General features: G+C 31.7%; 1 protein-coding gene across 4 annotated transcripts in view; it reads left to right on the top strand.

Moving 5' to 3' along the window:
- The first annotated feature begins 742 nt into the window (after positions 1-742).
- LOC131843983 (NPC intracellular cholesterol transporter 1) overlaps positions 743-24,989 on the top strand; it is a 61,807-nt gene continuing 37,560 nt past the window's right edge. For all 4 annotated transcript variants that reach the window (XM_059192772.1, XM_059192771.1, XM_059192773.1 and 1 more), the window contains exons 1-2: positions 743-973; positions 22,896-23,024. In XM_059192772.1, coding sequence (XP_059048755.1) covers positions 893-973; positions 22,896-23,024 — 210 coding nt within the window. In that variant the 5' untranslated portion in view covers positions 743-892. The remainder of the gene's footprint in view (positions 974-22,895; positions 23,025-24,989) is intronic.

The raw sequence follows: 24,989 nt of genomic DNA on the forward strand, positions 1-24,989 counted from the left end.
ATCGTCATTTTTTAAAACTAGAAGTTTGAGACTCATTTTTAGGCTGTTGTTTAAATATCAATAAATATGATATTCAATGTTTGTACAATGTCTACTCTTAGGGGGAGGGGGGGTAGTAAAATAAAATAGAGAATGAAAGTTATTGTGGAAATTTGCTGTTTGTGTGGTTGTGGAAGCTAGAACGATTAAACTTTTTTCTTTGTCTTTTTAGGGTTAGTTTATTAAATACCTTAGTGATATTATAAATGTGAAAGTAACTTTATCTGTTTGTCTCGCTTACACGCCAAAAATACTGAACCGATTTAAATTGAAATTTGAAACAGACATAGATAGACTAGATCCTGAGAAAGGACATAGGTTACTTTTTAATGTGAAAAAGGGTTGCAAGAGGATTGAAAGGGTAGATCCAAGGTTATATACATAGATGTATCGTCATATTTAAAGCTAGAAGTTTGAAATTTATTTTTTAGCCTATTGATTAAATATTTATTTTTACTTTTTATCATTTTTGAAGCTAAAACGATGAAACTTATTTATTTGACTTATATTGTGTTAATTGAGTTAAATATTTTTTCATTATTTACGCGGCAGCTAGTACATATATTATGAGTAACACTCGTTTCGTAAGCATAGTGATTACTTGCTCAATTTTTTTTTTTAATCATCATACAGTGTAGGCTAGTCTTTATCAAATTGTCAATGTCACTCATGTCATTATATATACTTTATTCTACATCCGCAACGATCGAGTGTGATTTGTGACCGAGTAGTGCATGAAAGTGCGTCGTAAATATTTCCACTGAAAATTATACAAAGAACTTCTTTTTATGTGTAATTATGATATGACAAAAGCTTATAATCGATATAGTTGAATTGTGAACACTGTGCAACGATGGCTCGTGTTTGTGAGAGGTTTTTGAAGACATTTCTGCCCTTATTAGGATGTCTAATAGTGATTCACTTAGCAGAACATGTAAGTGTCTACTACCTATATTACATTTATTTTCTACAATTCGTTCTGCACTATTAATTTCTACTGAGAATTTATGATTTGTATATCAGAATATTCATTATTGCGTGTTTTACTTACGTATCCATTACGGTATCAATCAATTTCTTGTTAAGTAGGTGGGCACATTAATTTCACCAAATCTACCTTCTTTTGCATTTATTTTATATCTGCTGTGTATACTCATGTATTCTTCACTATGCTATTCAGAACTGACTAAGTATTAATTTCTTGAGTTTTCTTGATAGTTTCAAATATTTTATAATAATATTTTGGGGGGAGGGGATTGCAAGTTTTGGAACATAGTGATCTCATTGGTAGGAATGTACCTTATCTGATCAACCTCCATGTGGTCTCTTAGCAACTTTCATGGTTACATCCTGTAGAATTCTATTAATGTAATAGGGAAGTTACAAGTTACATACATTTAGAGTGTTTTCATCTGCATTTTCACTCATTCTCTGTTGAATCTCTTCCATCTCAAATATTTCTAAAGTACCTAAAACTGTACAATCTATGTTTTTCAATCTATGTCACTCCTTCATAGTTACATCGACTAATGAAACTAATTGATAAATGATCTAATGGGTTTAATTTAATTCTTAGCACAATACCTAGCAAGTTAGAAAGAAAAATTATGTGTCACATTGTTTGTATGCGATGGTCTCTTAAACTACTGAACCGATTGTAAATTTGATTAGCACATTGTGTACTATTTGATCCAACTTGAAAGATAGCTTACATCTCAATATATAGTCACAATACTATTTAATTCAAGAACCTTAGCCACAGCAATGCATGGCCGGGTCTGCTAATATATTATATATACCTATATCTCAATTATTAATAGCTGGTAATAGTTCAAATACTTGCATTACAATCCTTAATATAATTTATCTTATATTAGTAGCACAAACCTCATGTTATTGTATTGATAATATAAAGTAAATATTTAATTAAATAATTCAGGTGTATGTGATGTGATTTATAATGTTTTAGATGTCTATAGGCTATAGTAACTGTTTATTCATCTCATGGGTTTAAAACCCAGCATTTGTTTACCACCATTGTAGTATAAAAAATATAAATGACAATGTATAACATTTGATAAATAAATAAACAGCTTCTGTGATCTACTGCTTTATATCTGATAATTGCAGGTTCAATTCCTCACACAGTGCAAACATTTGTATTCATGAGTATTGGTCTGGGTGTTTTCTATGTATATTATAGTATTTACAAAAAGTATTTAAGTATTTATATCAATTGTCTAGTACTCATAAAACAAGCTCTGCTTATCGTGGGAATAGATGACACTGTTAATTGTCCAGGGTTATTTTAAAAAAGAAAATTAATTCTGCATCTCTCCATTTAGCATCTAACCTGGGCTGTTGTGCATTTTAATACCTATACAATGACCCAAATTAATGATAGTTAAGTGGAAAACCTGTATATGATGACTACTTTTAACTTTTAACTGGAATTAAATTAAAGACATAAATATTTTTGAATCTTCAAACTGAATCTTACTAACTTAAATCTTTAATTTGAACCATATTTTATATTTACAGAAGTATTTGTTTTCTCCCCACATAGTATCAAATATATTTAGTATTTTATAATTTTGTTACACATGAGTGTAATAATTTTGAGTAAATATACCATTTGTATGTGCAAAAGCTGCCAAAACAATGAAGGAATACAAATATCATTAAATATAGTGCATTTTATTTATAATGTCATAGTAATTTTGTCTGATAAGTGATATCAGCCATACAACTTTTCCATTGTTGGTTTTAGCTCAAAGAGATTGCTAATTTTAATACATAGATTTTCTATTCATGTATGTACTTCATTTATATTTGTTTCAATTATAATTGATATAAAAAACAATTCTTACATAACAATTACAAGGTTTTAGAAACTATAAACAGGTTAATAATTATGTGTAGGGTCCTAAGCCAAGAACTTCAAGTAAAATACTTAGACAGACTGTAAATTTGTTTAATTTAAAATATGTGTTATAGACAATACAAAGAATGAAAATATAATAGTTGGCACATAGAGTAATACTTGGTGGTGAGATGTGAAGTGGACGCCACACAACTTTGCTTGCAGACTCCAGTTAGGCGAGCCCGTAATGTTGAAGCATTTATATAAACTTACTTCTCTTGATTTAACCAATTTTATAACTTGTTAAAATGCATGCATTTACCTGGTACCTGGATATCCTCAAAAGGACATAAGTTGTTTATATTTATGTTTGTGTGTTAATAGACCATACAACCATAATATTATGTACCCGAGGTTGACATACAAGGTTGATGAACAAGATCTGCCTACTCAATCCCTCTATGTCTGTGTATGTGATAATTACCAAGCATCTTGATTTCTAGGCCTAAAAAGCTATGAAAATGGTTGCAGGCATTTTAAGCTGTTAAGACATGAAAATAGAATAATAATGATTTATTTATTTGCTTGCTGCATTGATCTTACTAATAAAATTACAAGATAAGTTAAGTCCCTGTAGTGGTATACAAATATTGAAAATGTTGTTAACTGTATATTAGACTTTAGAATCTTGTTAAATATTTATTTGAATGGACATGCTGCACTTCCTATGGGTGTGTATATATTAAAAATGTTATCCAATGTATACACTTTAAATAACTACATAGCAACCAATGCCTTATTATTACATGAATAAATAGAATGATGTATGGCAATCAATAGCAGACAGAACTAACCAATTAAGATTAATTTATATCAATAACATGATGTATGCCTCCAATTGGTTCACATTAACTGTAGGTTGACCCCCATTCTCTACTAATTGTTTGAATCGGTAATTTAATAATATTTATTGAGATGAGGGTATGTATATCCATGAAATAAGCCATGTCAAATTGAACATACAAATCTTGTTATTTAGATTTCCGTTTTAATCCAATTTAGTGTAGAATTTGATAGATATACTTAGAATGTCTATTTTTATTTTCCAGAAAAGATTTCTATTTCCTGAGAGAATTTGATACGCTTTTTACATAAAGGTTTAGTCATAGAGTTCATATTAATTCTTTTAATTATTTTGTTGTATAGAAAGGTAACATGGTAGCAAAAGAATATTTTAATGAATGAGATCTTAAATTTGAGAATGCAGATATTCTATTGCCTCAGTTTAGATATAAAACCGCTGCTGTGTCGGGAATATTCCTCAAGGGAGTACTTTCTAAGAATGGTGTTCATAATTAATAGTTGCCTTACAGTGAACATCTAGAAAGATAGGTATAAGCTATAGGTAGGGAAAGGGACGGAACTGGCCACCATAATTATCAATTTGAACAAAAGAAACTGTTATATAAGGGGTAGATAAACAAACACAGAGACAGTCTGTTACGCGCTGATTTAATAACGACTTAGTTAGTTGGACTGGAGCTAGAAGACCAGCAGTAGCTCTAGGATGCATTTGAGTAGAAATTTCTAATGGGAAGCCACTCTACATCTCTACATGATTGCATCACAGAACAGATTCGCTTATAGTCTTAGGACTGATCACAAATATACTCGAGGACAAAAAAATAGTTACGTAGACGCAGCCACATCTTTATCTACTTAGGAATTTTGCTTAGGTACATTGCAAATATAACACAAATATATTATATATATACAACATATATATTATATACAACAATCATTCTCTGCACCACTCATGGTTGGTAGATAAAGCCGCAGGGTATTAAGTCCGCCATATGTACACATAGTTTTTGTGCATTGATAATTAATAAATAATAAAAAAAATATTTCCTCTTTACAATAGTACAGATTTGTGTTAATATTAGTCACTATGAATCATTGCCTGCTGATTTAGTGTCATAACAACATATTATTAGCTCATTGTATGACACGGGTTTCTTCATAAAATTAATGAAACATAAATAATAATATAACCTTGGACAATTCACACATTCCATCTAGACTGAAAATAAGCAGAGCCTGTATGTACTATGGGTACTAAACAATAAACCCCTCCGATCGATCCCCCGTCCAATTCAAACGGGGATCGATATTACGACGGCCTGAGCCGAGGTTCGAATCCCTAGTGGTGCCCTCAGACTAAAGTCGTATCCGTCAGGCAGGAGTTGGCCTTCAGCCGCTCCATAAGTCCTTCCGCGGGTTTGGAGTGCCATCTGCACTCGCCCCCTAACGTCCGGTGAACCTGTAAAGGCCAGCTGCGGCCAACAACATTAGAGTAGTCCGAAAAAAAAAAACTAAACAATTGATATCCATTTTTATGTAAATACATACTTACATCATATAGACAGAAAACACCCCATATGAACAGAATATTCATCATCATACAAACAATCATCATACTCAGGAATACAAATGTTTACAAATATATTATTTTATTCTTATATGATGCATCATACAAGAATAAATTCCGCGCCCATCGGAAGTAAGCTAAACCGCTAATCAAAGAGATATAATTAATTTTAGTGTATATATTTAATATAAATAAATAATGTAGAAAACACCAAGGTCACTCTACTCATGAATAAAACTGTTTGTATCGTATAAAAATCGAACCCGCGCCTATCGGAAATAAATCGTTGCGGTAAACAGCCAGACCATCAAGGCCGGCAAATAAATATGATAAATCTGCCACGCTTGAAAGCCGGTAAGGTATGGTTTTATTATAATACTGTCAGTCGGTCGGTTGTATATCATCTTCTAGCCTAAAGGTTTATTGAAAAGTTTCCTTTCAGTATTCAGGCTGCCTTCTATACACTGGCTTAAGTACTTTCTATGTGAGGTTCATTGCAAATACGTCAGATGAGGGCCTCCTTTTATTTAAAAAAAAAACTCAATAATAATACGTTAAATTGTTTAAAAATAAGTTGTTTAGTAAACCCATACTATTATTATAAATGACTAGCTGTGCCGTGGTTTCACCCGCGAAATTTATAATATATGCGTTATTCTGATGTATAAGCTATATTACTGTAAATTTTCATCAAATTCCGTTCAGTAGGTTTTGCGTGACAAACATCCATCCATCCGTACTCACAAACTCTCGCGTTTATAATATTAATAAGATAGTGTATGTGTGTTTTTTTTTAATAAACCTATCTCTTCGTTCCGAAGTTCTGTGGTATTTGCTCTCTCTACCATCATATTTTTACGCCATTGATTATATATAATAGTATAATTTAAAGTATATTCTATACTAAGTCAGTCCAGTAGTGTTGTATTCTAAATAATTATAGTTCATAACTGTTTTGGTTGTAAACAGATTGGAATAAAACAACACATTTAGGCCGTTTCCAAAATAGCGCGCGCAAACTGTTTATATTTAATTATTTTGGGTTCTTGGTTACTTTGATACATAATTAATCTATTATATATTTAGTTACTTTACCAGTTATTGTTTATTTAATCTTTTGACTCTAATGAATTTGTGTTAATTGGTAGTTTATATTTACACTCAACTTAAAAATGTAAAGTTACAACAATTATTTAAAAGTCAACACGTTAAATTTATTGGAGTCGTTCTTCTTGTGATGAGGCAGCTTTTGCAAAGAGCGGTAGATTAAAAAAAAAAGTATTACTATTCAAAAGTGTTTCAATGAAAAATAAAATATTATAAGTTAAGATACTGAAGGTGATGTAAACTAGCTTCCATGATAAGAAGATCCATAAGAATAAATGTAATATAAATTATAATTGTTTTTGTCTTAAGTATCGTGATTTTTTTCCATAATTCTAATAAATTATTAATTACAAATTAATTATTTATTCACGAAAACTGTACGAAATTAATGAATAATTCATTTCAAGTTGAGGAATTATGTTTGAGAAATATATTTCATTAATATTTATATTGTACCATACTTACAGAGCGTGATTGTACTTAACTGGGATTTCCACCCGACCATAATACATAGGTATATAGTAGCTTCCTATATATTAGTAAAATTTTCTACGTGAAATAGAAAAATAATCTACTACGAAATGTACAATATTATGATTGCTAACTTAACTGTTGCAGTCAGTCGTTACATCAAAACACATTTTTCTTAATTTCCCAATACGTTTATAAAATTATTTTACCATTTAAAAAAAGAAAATTGTCTTTTTTGTTAGTAAAAGTGGCAACCCTAGTGATTTCACTGCTTAGGACATAATCTATGATATTGAACTTCATGTTCTTCAAGGCGTATTTTTTTAATGTATGTATATTATGGTAGTGCTATTCACGTATACAGGTTACCATTCAAATTCAAATTCAAAATATCTTTATTCATGTAGGTCTATTACAGACTCTTATGATATGTCAAATCTACCGTTTTACATTTACCAGCACATGGGGTGTTGGAAATTAAAACCTCCTTGTTAATATTTTTTTATAGCCATATACTTTTAAATGTTCCTGTCACTGTTCTTCTTTTGTTTTTTTCATTGCATTTGATCTTTTCACAATATACGGAAGCAAATTAATTTCATTTATCCACAATTACCTAGTTTTATTACAATCACCATAATAACCAACTGAGAAATCCATAATACTCCCCAACATGGGGCATCATCTTATTTGCCATTCAGGTTAAAGTAAAACGAGAAACCTGACATGGTGCATTGCTAGCAATAGGGTTATTAGTCCATATCACTAACAATCCCCTCTCCCCCCTCTCAGAGTTGTTATTTAGTTACAATTATTTAGTTAGCAGCCTAGCTATGTAAGCTGTCTTTTGGTTGACAGGTGAGATATGGCAGTTAAATTATAAGGTATGGAGGCATTACATCTTAGGGCTCTGGAATAGAAACGCCTAATGGCTACCACAAGCGTCACAAGACTCGATTATGAGTACTTCATAGTAATTTTGTTTCGATTAATATTGGTTATTGTAGATTTTTTTTAACTATGATTGTGGCATACAAGTATATGGCCCATCTGATAGCATATCTGGTAAACGGTTATAATAGCTTATGGACGCCTGAAACACCAAGGGTGGCACTTAAGAAACTTTAATATATCCTTTTTGAAAAGTCCCATGGTGTAGTGACGCGACAAAACCTCGACAGGCAGTTTTTTTTTTGTGGATGATAATGGAATGGTGCACTAGCCTGCGCTAACGGTTTACGCTGGCGGGGCACCAGTGGAGGTTGATAAAAAGAGCATGAGGTCAGGTCAGTTAGCCCATCGTGACAAATTCACCAGGCATTTAACACGATGGTTACCAGGGGGAACCCCGTGGAGGTCGACCTGACATGGTACATTGCTAGCAATGGAGTTATCAATCCACATTATTAACAATCCCCTTCCCCCCTCGACAGGCAGTTCATTCCACAATCTGAGTGTAAGCGGTAGAAATTCTTCAGAAACCGCACTGTCCGAGAGCACTTAGGTTACAAAGTGTTGGAATTAATTAAATATACTTAAAGTTAATTATCTATGCAGAGTAGGTAGATTCCAAAATTGCCAGAACAAAAAATCATTATGATGATCACATCAGAATGGCCTTGGTATACAGATACTATCTATTTACATGACCACTATGTGAGTGCCAGATATTTTATTTATATTAAAATAAACATAATCACAACGATTAGTAACGCACACGTGCACACGAACTTTCGATAGATTAGATTACTATCTAAATTATGGTCATAGACTATTAAAAAAAATAGATTTGTTTTTTACATCTATAATTCTATGATATTATTGCCTTGACTTTACCCCATTATTTGTGGGAGTGTATATGTGGAGAGGATGGCATACCGCAGTATGCCATCCTCTTCCACTGATCATATCTGAGCATGCTCTCCTTTTATTCATATCATCTTTCACACAATCCATCCAATTGTTTTTTCGTCCTCTCCCTATGCATTTATCCACGTTCATACATCTATAATTCTATAGGTATAATGAACATATAATTGATCGCTATTACATGGAATATATATGAGAAAAAATATTATTGAAGGATTTTATGAATGTAATAAAAATAAACAATCGTAATAAAAATAATGATTGTTAGAATTTTTGTTTGTTTGTTGACTTGAAACTCAGAAACATGTTAACCAATTTGGGTGCTTGTTTTATGTATTCTAAACAAAAAAGTTGTACGGGTACGGAGTCACAGGGTAATCTAGTATTAATTATAATTAAAAACAAATTTTGAAAGCAATCTTAAATTTGATGATGAACTTTGATTTGATTAGAAATATATGACAAGCCACTAATCATCGAGATAAGTCAAATTACCCCAAATTCATTGTGGACGATAACATCTTTTAAACTTTGATTTATGATAATCTTAAGATTTTATCATAAAATTATTCTATTATTTTTCTTTAATTTGGAATGGCAAATAAGCTGATGCTTCACGTGATGGTAAATGTTAACCGTCTCCTGTATACATAAACAGCACTATGGACACATGCCACGGGCTTGTTACCGTTGATACGTGGCTATTCGGGAAGACTATCACATCATATCAGTAATCTTGTAGTATCACTGGCAAATTTTACCCTTTAATGTAATGTAGACGTAATTTAACGTGCTGAAAAAAAAATTTGTCCTAGAGATCACAAATCTGCTGCTTAGCCTGCTATTTCAATTAGTGCCAAGTCATCCAATCTAATCGTTAGTAATCGAGTAAATGAAATGTCGTCGTATGTCGTTGCCCTATACTTTACTCTTTTTTTACATGGCTGCATGTTTAAGTCTACTTGGTTGCCAGTGTCATTTTAATTGCAATAATGATGCAAGTATGCGGTATGCGCAGGGGGGGGGGGGGGGGGGGGGGGGGGGGGAGAGGCACCAGTTGAAGATAATAAAATGAGGATGAAGTCATAATGATGAATTCGACAGGAAAATAAAAAAAATGTATTTCAGTATTTATACAACAATACAACCTATGTTTTATAATGATTATTATTATCTTATATGATCATTCGTAACATCCGTTTTCATTTGCATACTTATATCATTATTTAGGTATATGATATCGGGAAATATAATCGGTAAATGCTATTAAATTATACATGCGTGTGTTTTAGTTCCTAGTTCTTATGAAACTGTTTATATTTTTGTCATAATATTTGCTCTTATTTAACTATAGTTAATATTTTATAGCGAAATGAAAATACTCCAGTTTAGCAATTTCCGTATTATTGAAGTAAACTATTAATTGCATAATGAAGGTAGGTAGTGTTTTGTCAACTCGTTTGAAAATAGAATAGATAAAAACATTTTTTTTGCAATTTTTTTTATTATTTCCTCTTAGAATGCGTTCGCAATGTTATAAGAAAATATGTTATTTCGAATAACCGCGTTCATTAATATAGAGCATAGTCTTCTGAGTATCAAACCTCTAATTAAATCATACAGCTATTAGAGGTTACGGAAAATTACTAGCGTTACATACAATCATTCACGATTAGAGGTTACCAATAAAATGCATGGTTTTGTTCAAAGCTTTAGGAAATAATTTTATTGACGTATATTACGATCGTAAAGGAACCGTGTTTATTTTTTAAATAATGTACCAAAAAATATTACATGCATAAAAAAATATAAAATGTCGTTCTTCTGCTGTCAGAATTTAAACATAGTTAAAAGAATTTTTGACTGTGCATTTTTGCTAATTTAAAAAATAATAATATCTTAGGACAATTCACACAGCGTCATGGAGTCCCAAGGTAAGTAGAGCTTGTGTTATGTATGCTAGACAACTGATAGGAACACAAAGATATTTTTATACGTAGAAAATCTGCGTATTTTCTATGTATAAAAAATGTATCTACAATACAAATAATTCTACTCATGAATTCAAATGTTTGTATTGTGACAGTAATCGAACCGGCGAACATTGGAAGTAAGGCGGTGTTCTAAACCGCTAGACCAACGCGGCCGTCATGAAAATTGTCTGAACCGATTAGATTTTGTTTTTCAATCAATAAATAAAACAAATTTATCGATTAACATCTAAAAAGAAATATATATACGTACGTATTCTTATGATAATAATCTATTGTTATTGTTACGTAGTCGCGGGCACAGCTAGTGGTCATTGTTTACTTAGATACCGTTTGTACCTGCCAAAATATTGCTCGTATACGATTAAAATCAAATTATGTCAGATTAATTATATGTTATTGCTAATTATTTAATTATTAACCGGCGACTTTACCCCCTTGAACGATAATAACATAACCCAGGTTATCAGGAAAATATTGGTTTTGGTGATAAAGTTTTCTTTTGTTAATCGGTTTTTTTACAGAGTGTAATTTGTACTTGTTTGTTTTCTTGTAATTTTTCTTTTACACAATATTTGTATTATTTAATATAATAACAATATCTCATTTAGGATATGGTTTATCGATTTTATTAAAATCCGGCCAGCTGTTTAATCGCGTTAATCCTATGCTACTATATATACTATACTTATAGTATTGATATAAGTACTGTTCATGTATATAGGCGACGGTCTAGCGGTTTAGCACACCGCTTTACGTCCGATGGTCGCGTGTTCGATTCCTCGTATAGTACAAACATTTGTAATCATAAGTATAATTGTTTGTATCGGTCTGGGTGTTTTCTATATATATTATGTATGTATTTACAAAAAAAATATCTATGTATTTGTATCAGTTGTCTATTACTAGGACTAGATGGCGCTGTGTGATTTGTCTAAAATTATTATTATTATTGGGAGTGCGTTGATAAACAGACTGCAAAACTCCAGAAGTCATAGGTATTTTTATTTTCACTGTTGTGTCATTTTCTCAGCTTTTGCTCGCTTTTTTACGCTTTGTGGCGTATATTTTTAGGAGGGCGTAGATAAACAAACTGTTCCAGTACAGTTTGCTGGAATAACAGAATTATTCCACAAGTCATTACTCAATATATTGGACATTGAGTCATTATTAGAATCACTGGTGTTATTTCGCGTCGTTAATATTCCTGCTGCGGCCGACTGCGCCAAGGTGATACCATCTGCCGAAGGTCGGACAACCTTGGTTGAATCGTGTGCACTCATAAAATTGCAGCTTACCAACTTTCGCCTAAAGTAGGAACGTTTGTCGAATGCAGCGTGATAACTGCCACTTATTAGGGGCTAATTCAGTGTTTCGTAACGTAGAGCCCATGCCCCACAGGGGGGCAATTCGAAAATGTACTCAACACGAGTTTAACCCTTTCGCTCCGGGCCATTTAAATGAATTACAATATGTCTGTGCCAAATTTAATTTTAAAAAATCTTAAATAACCTTTTTATAACTAAATTAAAATAATAAATTAATAATGAAAAATCTTTATTAAAATTATTTGGAATTTTGATTTCAGTTTCAGTTGAATCGTCTAGAGTTATATTAGTTTAATATAGTAATGTAGAAAATGTATGGAAAAGGACTTCTTTTCATAGTGTTTGGTATATTTGAGATCACTTAGTTTTTGCCTCGTAGTTTTAAATATTATATTTTTTACACAATTACCTGTGTACGAGTACATATGTAGATGTTTAAACGAAAATAACACAAAAATAAATCGATAAATTTGAAATTAATGAGAGCACCTACTAATGCTGTACTAATAATAGATTACATTTCACTTAAATATTACGGTGTATCGATTCTATGTATAAATAAATTGTATAACATAATTTATGTATGGTTAATAATTGTAGTGAAATATGGTTCTCTCTCTCATCTTAATTGAGATCGGCTCCCCTAATCAACCGTCACCACAGGCTTCGTGTCTGGATCCTTTAGCTTGGTGGTCTATCACCTTAGTACACACAAGCGCTCGTCGCGATGGTACCTACGATTTTGTTGATAAAGATAATAATAAAGATGACGTAGTTGTTTACAAAAATATATTTTCTATTAATAAAACAATCAATCTTGATAATTGCTCCATATTAAATCATCAATCAGAGAAAATCCTGATACCGGATGTAGTTTCGACCTATTCTCAGTAAGTGGTCTAAAATAAAACGAAAACCGCAAATTTCCTCTAACACTATAGGATTAATATAAAATAAGTCATGCATTTTTTAGGAATGTTGTCATTGTGTATGACGTTACAAATCCTTTGTTTTTAGAACTATTCAAATACTGTTTAATACGGCTGGCAATTGCAATGATGTATTGTAGGGTAAATCAATCATACTCGTGAACGGGTGCTGCTTGTGGTCTGTTCGGGTAACGAACACTGATTAGAGTATTTGCTTTTGCAGTAACATATACTGATGGTCACTCTATTCTCCCAAATTTGAATTTACAAATGAATCTCTATTATTGTAACATTTATTTGAAAATAATACGAGCTGAGTTTCTTGTCAGTTCTTCTCGTCTCGAAATCATTCTGAACTGACATGGTTGATTGGACATATCATAAGAGTCTGTAATAGACCTACATTAATATTTTGTATTTTGTTTTTTTTTTAATTAATAAATAACTTACCATTTCTTAGCAATAGAAAGACAATACAGAAAATATATAGTGTCAAAAATTGTAAATAAAAAGCATGGTTATAAATATGAAAGAAACTTTAAAAGGAGGTCTGTCGTCAATACTGATGCAGTTGTTAATAAAAGAGCAACTACTCATTTATTTCTCTTGTAAGACTTGAGAAAACTTAAATATATAATAATCTGTTCAAACCGAATCCTTACTTTCAAACTCAATCGGAAAATCGTTTAAAATTATTAGATTTACTAAATCATATATTGTTTAGGTATGTAGTTGTCACATTACGAATACAGGATGTAAATCGTCCAATGATCCGTACATCGGTTTGTTTATTGACACATCATTATAATGAGTGACACAGTGCGTCATACAACTCACATTGGTATCATGATGTCCTGGCTATACGAGGAAACAGATTCTTGTTTACCAAGAAATTGTTTCCTCATAATTTAAATATATATTTTTTTATATTGCTTAAAACGACACAAGTATGTATGTAGTGTAGTCATATTACCCAGTTTATTCAAAATACAGGTATGTCTCTTTAGATGATGGCAAATTAATAATTTGTTTCTATAACAATATACATATATATAATAAACAGGAAGGATTGTTTTTTATATATTTGTTTGTATTGGGTAAACTTAAAATGTAATTATCCTAATTTGAAATTAATTTTTATTTCACTATGAATGTTTTTTGTTATTTTTTCTTTTTGTACAGTTCGCGATATTTAAATCGACTATTAAAGGGAACTCAATTAGTATTATTATAAAAAGTATTACAAGATTTAGTTTACTAGTCCTCTTTAAGTTTATTAAAAAAATACATGCTGAAAATATCGCAAGTTTTAGTATAGACAATGGATATCCGACTAGACGTATAGATGAACTTCGTACTACGATCCTATGAAAGTGTGTACATATAGTCTGAGTTTCTTATTATATGAGTATATATTATATTCTCAAGCTGACCCCGGGGTCGAACAAGGGCATTACCTTATCCGTAACAATGAAACTGTTCCTTTCATACCTTTATAAACCAGTAAACATGTTTATATGGATTAATTTTTAAAATATTATCGGAAACTACCCAAATACGGCGTTAATTAAGATTGCATGAAATATTGAATGAAATGTCTCAAGATATAAGTGATCAAAGTACATATAAATTCTTTTGCATAAATTATATAAACCATTTATGCAATACATACAATAATCAAGAACAACTACAAATAACAATTTTATTTATAATTTAGCATAGATCTGTAAAGTCCTAGTGCAGTAGCACTTACTCTGTGTTTTTTGGCTAGGCTTAGAGTTTGGGATCTTCAATAAATAAATATACAAATACTCTAAACAGGAATACCGTATTTTATGTGTTCATTTTAACACAATAAATATAGCATACTTAGTAACTAAGAGCAAATTGCCTACAGAAAAAACCTCACAGGAGTTTTGCAGGACAAAAAATGTAATGTTGTGTAAATTGGGAAAAATAAAGCTTTTTGTCTATCTAATTGATGTATCTAATAATAAAGATTTCATGGAGCAAATTCTATTGAATTTAAAAGTAATGGTTGTGAGGCAAGTAAATATAAAATCTATATAACAACATTTCGACCGTGTATTTAGCGGTCAACGCACCGTCTATACAAAAAGCAGGACAACAATATCTTATTCAATGGAGGTAGACTTAGTATAGAATTGTCTGCGTAGGTACCTCGGTCTCAGCTATTTCTGCCGCTAATCGGCTTGCTCTATATGCTTTGAAGGGTAAGAAATGAAATGGCAGCGAAATTACTACCTCGGTCTTAGCTATTTCTACTGCTAATCGGTTTACTCTATAAGCTATATTTAGGGTGTTCTGTGTTCAGCTTTAAAGGGTGATTGCAGCGGAATGACAGGCAACGAACGCATTATATATTACAGTAATAAGAAATTGTATACCTAATACAATTAAAGTTTTATATATATATTCTTTAGTGCACTTTTAAACAGATTAGAAAACTAAATTTATTTTATTTTAAATAAACAAAAAATTGCAATTCGCCAGTAGTCCCTTGGTTGTCCACAAGATGTCCATAGTGCTGTGTATGTATATAGTCGATAGTTAATCTGCAGTCGGAAGGACTACAGGCTGCATATTCGGTGTATGACCAAGTCTTCATCTTACCTTTACAGCCTCCGGTTGCGCCATCTCTTTTCTTTTTCTGTATCTCTTCCCATTATTTATAAATTCTTACACAAATATCTGCATTTCGTCACCCGTATCAAATAGCGAGGAATTTTAATTATGATTAATGGAAATGATTTTGCGTCAAGTGTTTTATTGTTTATTTTGGTAGAATCAATCGAATTATATATAAAAGATTTGTGTACTAACTAATACCGTTTTGAAATTGTAACTTGCATCTTTTTCACCATTCCTTTCCGTCCTTTGAAAGTATAGTATTGGAATGTCCTATACTATACTTTCAAAGGTTTATAGTGCGTAATCCCTTTAAGGGGTAAATCCATTATAACACATATACATACAATGTCAATGCACCTATCTATATATTTCATAATAAATGTGCAATAAAACAAACAAACGTATTATTTTGCGGTAATCTATTTGTGGTTAGGGTATTATAATAATGCCCTAATTAGCCATCGGGTACATTACTGATAAATCTATTTTAATTGATATAGTAATAAAACAATTTTATGTTAATTATAATATTTTGTTGATAACATCTCGCAAATCTGCGTTGTGCGCGTTTCTTTTCTTGCAAAGTGAAAGTATGATGCGTCTGATTCGCAGAATTTTTTTTTAAAGTATGTATATACGGTTTATTGATAGATAACATGCTATTCCTCATATAGAGTACCTCTATAGAACTAGGTTTAGTATTTGATATTTCCCGCACCAACTTTGCGTGTAACAATTAATAAAGAATATTAAACGAAATTTTCCCTTTACGATACGATCATGTAATGAAGTAAAATGATAATTTTATGTCATTATATTTCATGTTTTTATATGAAGATTTATTCAATAAAGTTTCCTTTATGATTTTCAAACGTCCTGGAAATTATAAACATCCAAAAATATTGAGTTAAACCGGTAGCCGTTCTGAATTGATTTGTTTACATAGTTATATTACGTGAATTTTTAAGAAGTTTCGTGAAGGCTCTTTATTTTTTTTTTCTCTCGAATGGCTTCTGTGTTACGCTTGCTTGCCAGTGTCACGTCTTATTATTATCTGTCAGAATCCATAGAGGTTGAAGTTCAATGTTCACAATTTAAATATTTATGCGTAGAACAGTTCGATTCCATTTTGAATATTGCATTCATGACCCAGAAATAGGACTTTTAGATTTTTTTATCTGTAAGTAACTGTAATATTTTTGACTTCCTGCTGGCGGGATTTTGAAATTGCATATTTCAATAAGAATGTTCTAGAATAGTGGGAGAAGAACGCTTTCAATTTTAAACTTTAATCTGAACACATTAAAGGCTATATTATACTATAATAACAAGTTGTTTTGTAGGACTAATTGCTTCGGAATGTTTACTTTCCACATAAACATTGTATACGTTTAATGGTTCATTCAAAGAGTATAAATGAAAAATTGTTCTGCTATAATAGTTACTGTGTATGATAAATCTTGTAAATACGTTTAGAGACTGAGTAATAAAATTTGGCGAAGTTTGAAAAACATTACGACCTTCTAATAGAACACAAATAGATATATGAGCTATTACAGATAGTATCTTTACAAACAACAAAACAACAACAAAAAATATTAATGAGTTTAAAATATGTGTACCTGACAACAAAATGTTCTGCTTATTGATTCGTCCTCGAAAGGGTTTGGAGGTAATATATTATTAGGGTGTATACTGGTATACAAAAAAAACACAACCATGGAATTTCCAAATAACAATAATATTGTTTTTAGTACGATATATATTTTTTAATGGATGATAATGGAATGCTGCAATCGAATGCGCTAACGGTTCACGCTGGCGGGGCAGCAGTGGAGAATGATAAGATGAATATGAGGTCAGGTTAGTTAGCCCATCGTGACCATTTCACCAAATTTATCATGATGGTTTCCAGGGGGCACCGCGTGGAGGTGAACCTGATATAGTACATTACTAGTAATGGACTTATCAGTCCACATTACTAAGAATCCCTTTCCCTTCTATACGAGTATATTGTGTGTGTAATATATATAATATATATAAGTACATATAATAACTTGCCGACAGAAACATGTAGGCTTGGACTAAAAAAATACTAATATCACGTACTAATTGTTCGTGAACCCCGAACAAATACAGAATGCCTCTAATAATATTTTAGCACGTCTACACTAAACAACATTGGAGAAGCAGGGGAACAACAAAGACTCGCTAGTTTGTTCTAAATCTTGACCTTATTTAGCTATACCGTCTGGTTACTTGTCTCGCACACTTATACTTGTTGCTTGATGTTAAATCTTAAAATATCAACATTTTCCTACTTCAGCGCCATCAAGCAGACAGTAATAAAGTTATGAAAGCGAAGCTCCGACTAAAAGCTAGTAGGCTATAAATTTCACATGGATGAAGCTAGTGGGCGATATAGAGACAATTGCCGTCTACTTTACGCCACCAAAACATTATTTTTACATTTATGCGTTGACCGTTCCCATTTATCATTTTCTAAAATCATGTCTAAAACATCAATATCGGTGTAACAAGCCGGATTGCACCTTTATTATTCCTGTGGCCCATATCAACGGTTCTATGCTGAATAATGTATATAAATGTTTGAATTTACTGTGTGTTGAAACTTTTGGATGGAATTTTTTTATGTAGGCAATTGGAATGGCAAAATAGGTGACGGCAAGCGTCTGAGTAATGGCAACCGTTAGCTATATGCATGAATAGCACTATCAACACCATCATGTTGTAGGACTAAAGTAAAACTAATATTGTTATATCAGTTATACATATATTCTTGTATTTATCCATTACAAAAAATAAGACTATCGTGATCTTGTGGTTTACATTCGACTTAGAGCCAAGAGATCGTGAGTTCAAACCCGACCGATATCAAACAATTAGTATCACGATATATAACTAATAACTCTCCGGTAATGGAAACACCGTTAACATACCAAATTAATCAGACCACGGTAGAGCTGCTCGTAACGCAGACATTTGATGACTATTATCATCATCATCTAGGATAAACGTCGTCCCCGCAAAAACACTATCTGGTGCAAATTTGGACATGTTCGAAACAATATTTAGTACTGTTGTATATGTTTAAACCAAAATTATACAAGCTATTTAAGACGACGACAGACTAGGTTTTAGCGCTTAGACATTACAAACTGGAATATTGAAACATACACTAGTGGCGGCCTCTTGATTGAAACGCTCATTATTAATTCGAGTACCCTGTATATTATTATTAGTCACAAAATATAAAGATAAATACAAACAGATAGATTTAAAAAACATCCAATAAATGTGTTTTTTTTTTATTTTTTTATACCACGTAGGTGGCAAACAAGCATACCTACGGCCCATCTGATGGTAAACGGTTACCGTAGCCTATGGACGCCTGAAACACCAGGGGTATCACATGCGCGTTGCCGACCCGTAAGAAACTTTAACATAGGGTATGTTAAGGTTTCTTTTCTTGTTGTTGAAGGTGGCTTGAAAAACCCATGCTGTAGTCTCTCGAGGAAAGTATTATTCAGTTTTTGTAATTACATACTTCAATACATTTACGTTCAGATTTAAATAAATAATTAAGCTCGCTCACAAAATATATCGAAGCCAGATTATGAACAAAATGTACTCGTTATTTTAATTCCACCTTGGGATAGTGTTATTGATAACCTTTGTACATAATTTTTCTTTCTCTACTTTGTATATCTAAGATACAGTAAAAAATTAATAAACACTACAAACATTGATATAATGTACTATCAATTAAAAATAATGAATGTAATATATTACATATTTAATAATAATTACATGAAATAAAAATAAAATAGTCTACCATAATAGACGGACTCGGCGGTCTAGCGGTTTAGCACACGCTTTACTTCTGATGATCGCGGGTTCATTTACTACCGCGTTACAAACATTTGTATTTATGAGTAGAATTGTTTGTATCGAAAGAAGAAATTATTTATTTGGTACATAACAATAATAAAAATCATTTTTAAATTTTAAATGACATACTGGTTTATATAAATTACATAGTACCAAATAGGTCTCCGCTCAGCATATGAGTATGTCGTGATGGCCACGACGCTGGACGACATAATAATTATATACATAAATCTAGGCGGATAACAGAGTAAACATTTACGACATACTACCATATATAAATAAATATCAGTCATAACTACACATTGAAACATATAATAAACATAATGATCTGGTGACCCTAGCAGACAGACACCTTGCATTACCCTACATTTGGAGTGCAGACATATCACAGCACAATTTTCTGAGTAAGGAGTAGTAGTTTTTTTAATTTATTTTTTAAAATCTGCACAGTAAAGAATTCTTTATAGGTGGAGTGATATTATTCCAGCACTCCGAACGCGTTACCATCCAAAGTAAGTTGATGTGCTAAACCATTAGACTACCAAGGCGCTCTTATTTCCTCTAAATCATGCATTGGATTTTGATACAGTTTTAAGTGTCATTTAGACAATTTATTATTTTAAATTTATATGTACTAGTGGTCACCTAGTGGTCGAAATTCCATAATTAATTTAACATTCAGTAACACTATAGATAAATAATATTAAAGACACAATATTAATCTATTCTTAATTTGACCACAGACAATAAAGAAAGGAGTATATATGCGCGTGTGAGTCAAACACATGGTAGTATGTAATGTTTTTTTATTGAGTTAATGTGAGGTATTTTTTGTGCATAATTAAAAAAATATATATTATCCTTCTATATAAACTGTGTGCGAAATAACATACTCGTCCGTCTGCGCAATATTCGTAAAAAGAGGTGCAAAGTCTTAGCTTCACGTATTACCGTATATATGTATGTATGTATAATACATACATATATATTATACTTATACAACCTCTTTCACAAATATAACAAACAAGAAGTCGAGGCGATTCGCAAGTTGTTATATATACCTACAATCTGAGTATTTATATCTTAACTTTTGTTGAGGCTTGAAATTATACGGCATTCGTGGAATGACGTCATAGAGTTATTTCATATGCAAAGTTTGCGTATGCGCATATTACCAAAGTTTGATTGAATAATGATTGAATAACAAAACTTTTTGTTTTATACTTCAGTCAACAAACAAGTAACCAATTATTCAATTTTAGGCCAGCATTATTTCACTTATATATACGAATATCATCATATCATATACACGTTTAAAATACTACACGTAGTTTTTTTAAGGCAAATGCAATAAGTATAAATATAAATAATCTTTCTTCAAATAAACTTGTTATAAGCACTTTTGAATAGTCACATTTTTTTTGTTCTACCACTTATTCGCAACGCAGGCTCACCACAAAATGAGCAAACTTGCGTGTTGCTCTTTTAAATAAATGTTGTTCGAAGTAACCATACATTAATAAAGTTAGGCATGCGACAATCAACATTTAAACCGCAACGCACTCAATCTTTGTTCAATCGGATCGTCTATAGGATCTTGTAAGTTCATATTTACAAGTCGGAACGTGTGAATACAGCCTACCAACCAGCACTAATTTATTAGGGTCAAATATAAATACACAATAAGATTAAATCAATCGTAGTGATAAGAGCAGATCAGTCCCTACAAGCAGCACTCGTTCACGATTATGACGGATTATGTTATTTAGTACCTACATAAAGTCAATATATGTACATTTGGTCAGTTCATTATCATCTGTAATATATATCATGTCAACCGACAACATATTATTATTAATACTCCGCATCAGTAAGTCATATTACAGAATAGATAATAGTTACTAGTTTATTTTTCTTCTTTTTGAATACTGCTAATTAGGAATATACTTTTTTATATACAGTAGTCCAATCTGATGGCTGAATGAATGAATTTTTGTTTGTTTGTATTCCTTTTAAATTCATGATGCTCCTATGAATCAGACCTCAGGCGCTGTCTGCGAATCTTTCCGCTAGTCCATCTTTTAAATTGAGAGAATGTTAGATTCTCCGATCCCTGCTGTTGCGCGGCCAGTTCATTTCTGTGTCCATTTACAGTAGACTAGTAAAACGTAATTAAAAAATTCTTATCTCGCTCAACTGTAGACTAGTTTAATGAGATTAGTGTTATTCATTCGACACTGATTAACTTCATAATACAATGATAAGGATTGTTTTGACGTCGGTCGAAGAGCGGCGATGTGAGTCATCGGCTGTCCGGACGAATTTCTCAAAAACATAAGTCAAAGTTCAGTCAACCAGTCTGAATGAATCTCGACTGCCGTTAATGGTTGCATATAACTTTATACGTATCCTATTATATTGTCATTTAATCTATACTTACTAGCTATAACCGAGACCAACCAAAAAAAAACATATTTACTTAATAACCTATCCCAAAAAGCCAAAGAAAAAAGTTTTATCTTTGTAGCTTTAAAAATGACGATAGTTCCATACAAATTTTCATCTTCTCTTTTCACAACTTACGATCGTATTGTCGCATTAAAAAATAGCCTATGTCCTTATAAACTTTAAACACTATTGTTTGTACATAATTGTTTATATTTTTTTTATGTTATCTTTTAAATATGTATATTGTATTTATTTACAATTATTTAATTTAATTTCTTCTTTATGTTGGGTCCGTAATTTTGCGAAGAATTAACATACTCGTTTCTATTTCTTTATTGGATCTAACTGCATGCGGTTTTGTTCATTTTAATATAGACAACGATGTATCGTAACAGTACAAATTTAGCTGCTAATTTCAATATTAACATTTATTCATATTCAAGAATATAATTCTCCATGTATTTTATAATATTAATAATATTTCGATATAATTCCACCTGTGCCAGTAGTAAGCTTCCAGATTAGATTACATGTTACCTATTAATAACATAAGCCCAACTAATAAGTCTAAGTGGATTTATTACCTACGCTTATATATTATGTTATGGTAATAATAATAATATTATATTTATAAAGACATACATACACACACTTATTACACTCACAGACATTACATGTGAGTACATGACTACATAAGACTTTTTTTTAATATGTTATGCTGTATCTTCACGAAGTATGAGTAGATTTTGTGATGTATTTTTTAATTATTTAACTTCATCTCGAATGTAATTGTTGTTATTGATTAAGTCTGTATTTAGTAGTATATTAATATCGTATATTGTATTTTTCTTTTAGATTCCTACAGCCGCAGCAGATGGCCACTGTATATGGCATGGCGTCTGTTGGAACAACACTGAAAATCCTTTTAAGAAGAAAAATTGTTACTACGATGGGCCGGCCCTCCCCATTGAAGAATCTACAAGGGTAAGTCAACAATAATGTGTAAGATGTGATTCGGTCCATCGGTGATGATCTATGATAAGGTAGTGATGTTACAGGATAAGAGGCATTACATCTTAGTCCTTCAAAATGAAAAGACATGGATGGTATCACCGGTGTCACATGATAACGTAAGATCTGTAATGTTGTAGATATAATCTACTTACCATTAGAAAAAGTTTCAGCTTATATCTCATTCTAATCTTTATTATTTATTTATATGACAATATCTTCACGGTTTGTATGATTGTTTTCAACAACCAACAAATTATAGTTTCTACCCCTCAAGGGCGGGGGTATGACCTGTTCGAACTGGGTCACTGGTCTCTTGAACACTGCTATATTTAGCACATGCATGCAACAATGACGTCACAAGAGTCCTACTTTAGGGTAAAGAACTTGACCTGGCAATTGCACGATTTCAAACGCCTGCATGCAAACGAGAGTACCAAGAGGCGTAGATGAAGAACGGTGTCCCACATTTTTGTTAGAAATGTTAGTTGTTCGTCTGAATTTTTTAATAGACAATCCATCCATCCATTAATCCATTTTACCACCACTGTGGTATAAATAAATATGTTTTCACTAAGATTCGAATAATCGTTTAGTGGTAAAAAGATAACAAACACAGACACGCTCATTTATGATATTACTAAGTATTTATTAGTATGGAGTTGTCATTAAGTATAAGAAAAATTCTGAATATGGCCATTCCAAAGAAAAACCGAGAGTGAAAATATATAAAGTTATCACAGTGATCATTGCTTGAAAAACTAGAAATATTAAACATATTACAGCGTCATACTGCAGCGTCATTCTGTGGCAATTTTACTTCGTCACTTTCTTTTTAATTAAGAGAATACCACGAAAGAAAAGGACTAAACAAAATAATAGTTAAAAATATATACTTGGTCCTTGACAATGTTTTAAATAAGAGGAACTGAGTATAAAATATACAGAGCGTAGTAATTGTGGAGCATACGTTTTGATCGCCTTTACTTGTATTTGTCTCTCTCTCAATTAAGACTTCGCGACATTGATGTATGAGCACACAAATTACTCCTACTGACCCAAATAAAAGCGAGGGTCGTCTCGCAGAAGTTACATCTTGATAAATGGAAAAGTTTGGAAAAGTTCTCAATGAAATATTTCACATGTACTATAGATACTTAGCTATAGGTGATTAGCTTCTATTCTACCTGAGCTTTCATCAGTCTTACGTTTTCTTTTTATTGGATTTTCAAACAAACATATGATCATCCTGATGGAACTGATAACAGTTATCTAGAGGGAGTCTAGGGGCTGTTGCTTTATTGCTAGAAATGTGGAATGTTAGGTTAATCTCCACAAGGTTTTTCCTGGAAACTATCATGATAAATTCACAATGGGTTAACTGACCTGATCTTGTGTTCATCTTATCATGGTACAGAATGAAAATTTCGTTATAATCCATTAAAAAAAATACATTTTATAGATACATAGTATACGTGATCAGCTTTTATTGGAATAGAAGGTGGACCTTTATCAAACTGATGACCCTCCTAATGGAAACTGGCAACAGTCGCCAACAAAGTGTATGCAAATTCTTAATTTCCTTTCCTCGTAGCAGAAACAGCGAGGTTGCCAAATTCATATTTCAATGTTATATTATTAAACAGTGTAAGATGTGAATCATGACGTCATGCGTTCTTGTTTACTTTAATAACGTCAAATGTACTAATTTAACTAAATAACTTGTATATATTTGTATACCTATATGTAATTATCGATCAGTCTATGTATTCGCCAGGACTCTTACCAGAGCTTATTTTGGCTGTAACTTCACGACTGTTCGAATATATGTACATTACTTGAATGCAATATTTTTTTATCCTAGACGAGTCTGGGTCTAGTAGTCTTTAGGACTATTTTTTTACTTTATTATATTGAATCAAAATATTTACAATTTTA

This window comes from Achroia grisella, unplaced genomic scaffold, assembly GCF_030625045.1.
Source record: "Achroia grisella isolate CSIRO2021 unplaced genomic scaffold, CSIRO_AGI_Agris_v1 utg359, whole genome shotgun sequence".
NCBI lineage: Eukaryota > Metazoa > Arthropoda > Insecta > Lepidoptera > Pyralidae > Achroia > Achroia grisella.